Genomic DNA, 10,824 nt, shown 5'->3' on the forward strand with positions numbered 1-10,824 from the left:
CTCAAGATATGTCATTCAAATGTTTATTGACCTGACATAAATATATGTAGGACTTAACTTTTATAGTTAATCCAACTTATTTCAGAATAGGTAGGACTTAGTGTTTTGAACTAATCCGTCCCTAGAATAGGTAGGTCTTAGTGTTTTGAACTAAGCTATCCCTAATATGCCACCGTCCCATACCGATGCATATACATACATATAAGTAGGACTTAACTTTTATAGTTAATCCAACTTATTCCAGAATAGGTAGGACTTAGTGTTTTGAACTAATCTGTCCCTAGTATGTCACCGTCCCATATCGGTACATACACACACAACCAATCCAGTAATTGACAACACAGTACAAGCAGTTCATTAATTATAGTCTAGAACATTATAATGATAATTAGAATTGTTACCAAACACATTATAGTGACATTCTTTAACATAAACTTCATAACAATCCATAATTCCAACAATTGATGCAATCTAAGCAGTTAAAACATCAATTAACTCCATACAAGCATACTATAGTTTCAGATAGTCAATTATATTTATTTCAGTGCTTAAACATGATTAATACTATTTAATCATACATACACAAATTGCTAGAACTATAGTAAGCAATTAAATCCTCCAAACAGTCCATAGCCTGATACCGGTTATAATAAATTAAATATCAATTTCATTCAATCCAAGCCTAGTTAATTGCCAGTATTCCATTACCTTTATAACACTGTTGAAATATGATTAAATATTATTAAATCATATGCAAAATATTTGTTAAGTTTCATTAAACAAACAACTTAACAAAACAGTACTCAACATGTATGTTTTCATTTATATTCATATTGCTTCATTCTTTAATACACTAATGTGATACCAAAGGGCCAGTGGCCTAGCAGTATCAGTCTCTTACCTCCCAAAGGGAGGTCAGGGGTTCAAGTCTTAGAAAAGATAAGTGTGTGTGAGTACCAACTAGGAAAAAAAAATACACTAATGTGATAATACTTCCTAATATTTTCCTAGGTCCATTACAGTTAATTACATCCTTCAATGCAATTTAAATAGATTAAAAATACTCCGGACAGCCCAAACAGCCCTTAAAAAGACCAAAACTGCACGTTTCGGGCAAGAGCAGGCTCTCACAAATTGAGAGCCTCCTCTTAGATGTTGGGAGCCGGCTCCACACCCTTTGGAGCCGGCTCCATCAATGAGGGAGCCGGCTCCCTCCTTTTGGAAGCCTGCTCTCTCACTTCCTGAAGCCATTTCTCGATTATGTTTTGTCTTCCTCGCCTCCGGCGATTCCCAGGCCTCTGTAATTCTTTTAATACTTGTTCCAGTGTTTAATCAATGTCCCAGAACATTTAAAAGGCATTGACATGCATCAATGATATCAATTAAACCAAACTTAAACGCAAAGACAGCAGGAACCAATTAACGGAACTTTAAAAATTTGCAAACCAGTTTGATTCAACAAGATTAAATAAAGTTTAAACATGCATAAAAGATTTGTTTTAGCATTAATTAAACCCTGGAGTCTACCTAGGCAAGCACAAAACACAGGTTTAGGGGAAAGAGTTAGAACAGAGACTTGCCTTTAGGTTTTCGTTCAAAACCTTAACCCTCCGTCTCTGAGTTTTCCAACCACCTTCTAAACTGTTGTTCCACACCTCCGTTGCTCTTGGTTCAATCCAGAAGCAATCCCTTCTTGGTTCAGCCCTTGTCCCTAGCCAAACCCTAACTTTCCTCTCTCTGTTTTCCTCTCTAAACTCTCTGTATTTCGTCGCCTCCACTGCTACGTGACTTGGGTTCTAAAAACCCTTAGCAGACTTATACAAGTATTTATATAGGCTTATACAATCACAACCCTAATTTTAATTATATTAGGAGATAGAGAAAAAAAAAATAATCATATAACTAAGTTGGCTATGACATAAAAATATAAAACCCTAAAATCATTATTAATAAACCAGTATAAATGTAATTATTAATAAATCATAATAGTTAACTTAATCATATACATATATATATATATATATACATGTATATCCATCCATGGGTAATAACTGTACCCATAAAATTCCATATCCAAGCCCAATTCCGTTGTTTAAAAACATTAATTTAGTTTAAACATATTTTATCATTTAAACAAATAAATCAATTTAAACAATTAAAACAAACCCACATAATCATATAATTAAATTAAACACATACATCAATTAAACAATTAAACAAATACACAATTAACTAATTAAACAAATACACAATTAAACAATTAAATCAATTAAACATAAAACACATAGCCACATAAACAACTAAAAATGCCCACGAAATCAAATTTAAATTCAAATTTTATCCTTTTAAAAATTAGGGGTATTACATTGTGCCTCTTAATAGAGTTTCACAATAAGTTAATGCTTGTGTTCGATTATCGAATCGAGTTAGAATAGCTGTTCTAATACAGTCTTGTTCCCAATCGTCAATTACTCTTGACCAATCTTGGGGATCATGCCGTGATATGTCTAATATAGTTCCCGCGTCGTGTGATGGAGTATTATCGTAACATCTACGATGTGGTGTCCACGTGTACATGTCTGGTATGTTTCTATTTTCTACATATATTTCTTGTGTAGGCTAAATCTTTGTCATGTGAGATATTCATCATTTGTTTTATTGGTACTACTAGTTGCATTATGCATTTCTTGATCGACAGATCATGTAGGTTGAGATGAAGATCATGCTGGTTCTTTTCCTTCTCTATGCTCTACTTGTTCTTTGACATTTACATTTAATTCTTCTTTTAGTGTGTTTAGTTCGTGTTTCGTGTAGAATGATTCAAAACCTACTTTTAATATATTTCTCTTAATATCATCATTATTTCCTTCGCCTAGATAGATGCTTTCAATGAGTTGGTAATTTGGCTCAGGATCTTTCTCTTTCAAATCTTCTAATTCAAGATTGTCAAAATCATGCATTATTTTATCTAAAATTTCATCTTCTAATCTATCATAAGGATATTTATTTCTTCAGGGGATTCTATTTCTATAAGGGTAGTTAAAAAGTCTTCTTGGCTATCATCTGCTAGATTATCTTGTCTTTTATAATTATTAAACCTTATGCTAACTTCTCCAGTATTTTTAACATATATCATGTTACTTTCGGGAATCTTTTTAGTTGTAGTAGTAAGATTAGGTAGTTTCCATTTTGTTCCTTCATGAGTAATACTGCTTACTTTTCTAGCTTCTATCATCTGGACATATTTGCTATTAAAAGGTTTAACTATTTCACTAAATTGAGCTTTAAACTGTAAATTGTATTGATTAACTGTTTTTCCCATAAATAGCGTATTAACTAATAGGTTTTCAAATTGTCCGGTCATATTATATCCTTTGGTGGATATAGCTATCTTAATATGTTTACTGAATTCTCTAGTAGTCATCGTGAAATTGGGGATACATCTTATTATGGCTTCGTTATCTGCTAAATCTATCTCTGTGCTAGCTATTTGTGCTTGTTGATGGTTATTCCATCGACCATCATAAATATAAATAAGTACTCTAGTTCCTATTTCTAATCTATTTAATCCTACTAATTCTATCATTATGACGCCTAAATGCATAAGTTCTAAATTATTATCATGTAACTCTTTACATGTTTCGGGTGTTATAAGATCTAAAATATCTTGATTGTTGACTACACTTATTCTTCTCTGGCTAAAATGATTATATATCTTGCTCTGGAAATCTAGTAAATTAATGAAATAAAGGTTGACTTTATTTTTTATTTTTTTTTATTTTTTTCTCTATATATTTTTTAGCATCCTGTTCATTATCATATAAATCCTCTACTCTCATTATTTCTTTGGCTTTTCTAAGGATAATGGCCATTGTGGTGTTTTTCTAAGGGGTTGTAATAAATTTACACGCTTGGTGGTTACAGGCGAGAATTGATTAGTGGTTGATAACTTTATATCCTTTATTTTATCTGATAATTCAGATAATTCTTTAGAAGATTCTCTGGGAATACTTTCTTGTATAATTTCTAATTTTTCTTCAAGTTTATTAACTTTATCAGTTAACTGGATTAATAACTGGATTAAAAAGTTATTTTGTCTAATATGTATATTAGTTGATTGTACGTCTGTTTTAAAACTTGTAAAACCTACGGGTTCTTTATCAATTTTATAAAGTTCGGCTAAAGCTGTTAAATAATCAGGATTACTAGTGCTCATAAAACTATTGTAATAGCTTTTGAATATCGGTTTTAAGAGATTTTAAATGATCTATAATTATTTTTTGATTTTTAGAAATATTTTTAATATCGTTATTTATATCTTTAATGGCGACTAATATTATTTTATTATCTAAATTATTTGGACTAGAATTCTGTACTACTTATTCTTTAATTTAATCAAGATTTTCTCCTAATCTTTTTATAGAATTATTTAAGTTATTAAAGTCTACTCTATTCATAAACTAAAATAATTGCCGTCTAGCTTTTAAAATATTCTGTATTCGAATAATTCTAGATCTAAGTTCTTCTATTCTTCGTTTAGGCTACGCGTTATGTCTCCTAATTCTTGAGCGATGTAACAATTTCTAAGTGCTGTTTGGCAAAATTCTAAAACTTATAAGTGTTTCTTTAGGTAAATTATGCATAAAACAAACTTTAGGGGCAAAAATATAATTTTAACTTATAGGAGAGGTTAAACTAAAAATTAGTTCATATATTTGTAAATATATAAACTACGTTCGTGGATAGGTAATATACTTTTGCAATTACTACTTTATTGTAAAATTCCCTAAAGACAATCCCTGCTTTTAAGTACTAAAATTCCAAATTTAAAAGAATAACTGCAGAGAATGCATTAATTATGTGCTGCTGTGAAATGCTAGTTTTCTTATGGTGCATCTCAAGCAGTCCTATATGTCAGATATTATAGATATATATATATATATATATTGGTACATTATGATCCAGGCTAACAGGCCCCATTATATATTCAGGAAAGTTTTGTAAATTTCAAGGATTTAATATACTAATATGTCAAAGCACATGGCATGTAGGGCATTCATGATATAATAAAATATTTGAGCTCAAAAATCTATAACAGAGTGCTCAATAAATTACCATTAACCCCTCTTCCAGTTATATTAATATAGGTCACAAATTCATCACAATCAAGAAAATAGTATTACATATGTGTAATACACTCTTTTTGAGCTGTACTTCTTTGCTGATAAATGTAGCATAGTGACTCTCACTCAATAAAGAATGCTAGACCATTCATTTATTAGCTAGGTTGGCCTATTAGCTTTTGTGGTCCCTGAATGCAAAACTAGTACGGTTTGTGCATGGGTTTGTGATTGACTTAATTAGTGAAATAATAGAGACAAGCTGTTAATTAGTAGTTAATTGATAAAAAAAACTATTGATATTGTTGGTTAAGAACTTGAGATAAGCTTGTCATGTTGCTAAGTAAAGAGTAGAATCAAAATACTTGCCTGGTCATGGTAATGCTAATTTTATAACCAAACCAAAACAAGGTTTGGCACTTCCATCTCTGAACAAAGCTCCACCACAAGTCACAATCCTGCTACTCTTTTAGGACTTCCATTTTGCAATGTCTCCAAAACTTTCAAGTCCTCTAACATGAATGGTTTGGTTGCGTGACTCGTGACTCACATTCGTGTGTAGGGTGTTATTAAATATTAAGAATTAATTTCTCAAAACTTGATTAATTTTTATATACTTCAAAAAAAAATTATTAAATTTATCAAAACTTCAAATTCAAGAAGAAAGCTTAATATCACGTTTTTCTTCTTTCTTTTTTTAATGTTGTTTTTATAAAGTAAAATGATGATGTTTATTTCACCACTACCACCGCAACCTGTTTCAAAGTAACAATAAAATAAAGGAAACAAGCACAATAAACAGTTCCATACACAATTATTTACTAAACACCGTGGTATATTTTAAGGGTTTTGGCACTTGATTTGATGCTTTTGTTCATCATTTTTTAGATCAGACATAAATCCCACTTGGTCTTTAGTTTTCCATCTCCTGGAATTCATTGCACTGCTACAATTATTTTAGAGGGAAATTTAACTAGTGCATAAACAGGCTCAAGAACCCGGACAAACCAGGCCCAGCCAACCTGGACCCAGACCAAAACCAGCAAAAACAAAACCCGAAGACACAGAAAACAGAGGGCAAACAACAAGGAGGGAGCAATCCAAACTCAAGTAAAAGATGAGAAGTTATGATACTTTAAAATCTCTTGCAGCAACTCAAATCTTCAGTATTCATTGCCATATGAAAATACATACTCAAAAGACTAATATGTGAAAAAGGATTTCAGTAAAGGACACCGTAATATATTGAGTTTAAGAGTCATCACTATATTGAATCGACACTTGAAACATAGAACCTACAACTTCTAGCGAACGCAATTCTCTTTTGCTTCACTTAATTACTCATAGAGTGATGGATCAGATAATCTTGGCGTTGGGATAGCAACAAGAGGTATCTTCTTCTTTAACACAATCCCAAATTTCTCCTCCAAGTCTAATTTCTCACCTTGAGGCAGTTTCCAGTCAAAAGAGTGTAAAAGTGAAGCGAGTGAAAACAAGAACATTCTCTCAGCCATTGCAGTCCCTGCACAAATTCTCCTGCCAGACCCAAACGGGAAATAATTGAAGTCATTTCCACTGTAATCCCACTTACCATTCAAAAACCTCTCTGGATCAAACTCCAACGGGTTCTCCCAAATCGAAGGGTCCCTGTGTATCGCCCAGACATTAACGAAAACACGAGCACCTTTAGGAATTGTGTAACCTCCAACTATACATGTCTCGCTGGGGCAGTGAGGCACCAAGAGTGGGAGGGCTGGGTGCAAGCGTAGAACCTCTTTCATCACTGCATATAAGTATGGTAGTTGGTGAATATGAGACTCCTCCACAATGTTATCTTTGCCAATGACTGCGTCGAGTTCTTGCTGGACTTTTTGCAGTACTTGTGGTTTGTTCATCATTTCAGCCATGGCAAACTCAACTGTGTTGGAGGTTGTCTCTGACCCACCCACCACCATATCCTGTCCAATTCACACAACACCATGTAAATGTCTTTCCATTTAAGTAACAATACAACTATTATTGCATACAGTGAATATTATGGCCCCTTTAGTACTTATATGGGCAGTACTGTACAGGTAAAAACTTTAATACCATACAGATAGTAATTTGTATCATCTTCCTCTTATCACTTAAAGACAACCCCTGCTTTTAAGTACTAAAATTCCAAATTTAAAAGAATAACTATAGAGAATACATTAATTATGTGCTGCTGTGAAATGCTACTTTTCTTATGGTGCATCACAAGGAGTCCTATATGTCAGATATCAAAGCACTATGGCATGTAATAAAATATTTGAGCTCAAAAAACTATAACAGAGTGCTCAATTAATTAGCATTAACCCCTTTTCCAGTTATATTAATATAGGTAACAAATTCAACACAGTCAAGAAAATAGTATTACATAAGTGTAATACACTCTTTTTGAGCTGTATTTCTTGCTGATAAAGGTAGCAAAGTAGTGACTCTCACTCAATAAAGAATGCTAGACCTATTAGCTTTTGTGGTCCCTGAATGCAAAACTAGTAAGGTAGGTGCATGGGTTTGTAATGACTTAATTAGTGAAATAATAGAGACTAGCTGTTAATTAGTAGTTGATTGATAAAAACTATTGATATTGTTGGTTAAGAACTCGAGATTAGCTTGTCATGTTGCTAAGTAAAGAGTCGAATCAAAATACTTGGCTGGTCGTGGTGATGCTAATTTTATAACCAGGCCAAAACAAGGTTTGGCACTTCCATCTCTGAACAAAGCTCCACCACAAGTCACAATCATGCTACTCTTTTTAGGACTTCCATTTTGCAACGTCTCCAAAACTTCCAAGTCCTCTGACATGAACGGTTGGTTGGGTGACTCGTGACTCACATTCGTGTGTCGGGTGTTATTAGATATTAAGAATTAATTTCTCAAAACTTGATTAATTTTTATATACTTCGAAAAAATATATATTAAATTTATCAAAACTTCAAATTCAAGAAGAAAGCTTAATATCACGTTTCTTCTTCTTTCTTTTTTTTTAATGTTGTTTTTATAAAGTAAAATGATGATGTTTATTTCATCACTACCACCGCAAAAACAGTTCCATGTCTACAAAACATTACTTTATTGGACTTGCACTGTATTTATATGGATTTAAAATTGAAGAGACAAGCTAGATACCATTACTTGTGATGAAGAGGACAATAACATACCATTAGTAAGGCTTTGAGATGGGTCATGGTGAGAGGCGTTTTGGCATCTCCTTCATCCTTTAGCTTCAACAAGAACTGCAAAAAATCCTTATTCTCTGTGGTCCCACTTTGTCCATCCATTTTCAGCCGTTGATCAATCATGGATTCAAAAATCCGATCAAACCGCTGTGCCAACACCTTCATCTCCTTCTGAACGCCCTGCAAGTCAAACCGGGCCAAACCCGGATAAAAATCCGACACGTTGGGCTTCCCCAACAGACTCGTCATATCGGCCACCACTTGCCGGAACTCCCCCCCAATGCTGGCCCTCTCCTCCCCCTTCACAGTGCCACCCCATAACATGTTTGTGATCACGTTGAGCACAGCCAGAAACATCTGCTCACCCACGTTGACCGGTGACCCGACCCGTCTGTGCAAGTACCCGATTGTCTGCCGGATCTCTTGTCTCCGGAGCACATAGACAGAGTCAAGAGTGGTATTGCTGAGCATCTCACGCACGCACACCTTCCTCAGCATGCGCCACTCCGGCCCATACGGTGTCCAAACTATGTCAAGACCACCGTAGGCAGCCTCCCTGCCCGCCACCGGCACATCCCGGTTGGCAAAGATGGCATCATGCTCTTTTAACACCTCGCGTGCCATGGCGGGCGAGGCGACTACAATCCCAACTTTTTTACCGAGCCATAGTCTGAGGATGGGACCATAGGTGGGCGCCAGGCTCGTGAAGTAGGTATGTAGCTCGGGATCAAGAGACAGGAGGTTACCCACCAGGGGCAGGGCCAGTGGCCCTGGCGGCAATGGTGGGTGTTCCTTTTTCGATTTAGAAAAGAAGGTGATCCAATAATACCATGACACAAGAAGCAGGATGAGCACACCCGTGAGTACTACAGGGGCGAGCTCATCGTTGTTGGCGTTGCTTTGCGACCACCATGACCATGAATTAGATAAGAAGGTGCTTAGTTTTTGAATCATGGATGGTATGGAGTGAGGCCAGTGAAGGAGATGAGAATGGAGAATTGTGAGTGATGGGTAGATGGTTATTTGGGGGCAAACTTAGAGGTCAATAACGCAGCTTATCAGGAATGCCAATGGGGTGGTGACTAATATTTATTATATATAAGGTTAATTGCATTAAACCCTTGAACAATTTTCTCTTTCTCAAAAAACCCCCTGAACTATTAAAAAGATACTTAACTCCCTGAACTATTCAGTTTGTTGTAAAATGTTGGTTGGCCGTTTGAAATCTAACGGAAAGAAAGGCAAGTTTGTCACATGACTTGGCAAATATTCAAAAAGACAAAAATAACCTTATAATTAAATGAATATATATATATATATATATATATATATATATACCCTCTCTCTCCAACCACCTTCGCTGTCCATCATGACCATCACCAGCACCGCCAGTCCATGGCTGCCACACCGTCACCACCTGCCGCCGCTCTCTCGCCCTCACAAAGATTCTTCTTCCTTGACAACCACATCCACCGTCCACACCCACTACCACCCCTATCTCTCTCCAATCTACCTCTCTCTTCTTCTTTTTTCTCTTTAACGTCGAACTCCGGCAATGACGAGAATGACGAAAAGGTGAAAAATCATTCAACAAAAATCGTTTGTTGCAAAGGTCAGTGTTTGGAGGGGAATTGATTGAAAGAATAACGCGTATTTTTTGGGCAGTTGCGATTGGATTGGTTTGGTGATCGGCCACAACAGATTTTCGGGGCTTTTATGACTGAATGTGTAGCTTTTACGATTGGGTCTAACCCCAAGTTGCCAACACATTTGATAGCAGTATATAAGTTATAAGATTATCAGGACAAAGCTTCACAAGCTGTCGCAGTAGCCACCTAACCATGAACATGGGTTTGGATCAGATCAGTTCCACTAGAGGGTGCGGCCGCCGATGGTGGAGCTAAGGAGGAGGAGGGCTGCTTTGTTGGCGGCAAGGGCTCCATGGATTCTGGCGGCCATGGCCTCCATAGATTCCGGCAGCAATCCGCCTTGTGTTTGGGAGATTTGGAGAGGTTCGTGAAGAGGAGATTTATATATGTTGAAGACCAAGATATCCCACAAAGCTTGTGCCGGATGTTAGCTCCCCCACACTGCTGCCATGTGCAGAGATGGAAGAGAGAGAATGAACCAAGAAGGAAGAGAAACAGTGTTTTGCATCCAGGCCACTTCAGCTTTTCACGTGGGTCAATTTTAAAGTCCGGTGATTAAATATATTTTATTATTTCTCATTTTTTTTGTCCACAGTAAAATTATTAATGATAGGATGACTTGTCAAATTTTCATTGGATATGGAAATTACAAAGGCCACATCAGCAACTAAAGTTGGATATGTATAATGGGCAAAACGGTAATTTTAGTTTTTAGTTAACGGTTGTTTAACACCTTGGGATTAAATGCAACATTCTTTTAGTTTAGGGGGTATTTTTTAGTTTAAGGGGTTTCTTGCAATTGGCTTATAATTGAGAGGGGTTTAATGTACTTAACCCTTATATATACTG

At 35.5% G+C, this 10,824-nt stretch overlaps 1 protein-coding gene across 1 annotated transcript; it reads right to left on the reverse strand.

Moving 5' to 3' along the window:
* Positions 1-6,226: 6,226 nt before the first annotated feature.
* LOC132282362 (flavonoid 3'-monooxygenase CYP75B137-like) lies at positions 6,227-9,399 on the reverse strand. The gene is made up of 2 exons (XM_059784014.1): positions 8,309-9,399; positions 6,227-7,078 (listed from the first exon to the last, which is right to left on the reverse strand). The coding sequence occupies exons 1-2, from the start codon at positions 9,278-9,280 to the stop codon at positions 6,458-6,460; spliced, it is 1,593 nt and encodes a 530-aa protein (XP_059639997.1). The 5' UTR covers positions 9,281-9,399; the 3' UTR covers positions 6,227-6,457.
* Between the last annotated feature and the right edge of the window lie 1,425 nt (positions 9,400-10,824).

This window comes from Cornus florida, unplaced genomic scaffold (assembly GCF_030987335.1).
Source record: "Cornus florida cultivar Cherokee Brave unplaced genomic scaffold, ASM3098733v1 CherokeeBrave_3.0.0_Hap2_Chr11, whole genome shotgun sequence".
NCBI classification, from domain to species: domain Eukaryota; kingdom Viridiplantae; phylum Streptophyta; class Magnoliopsida; order Cornales; family Cornaceae; genus Cornus; species Cornus florida.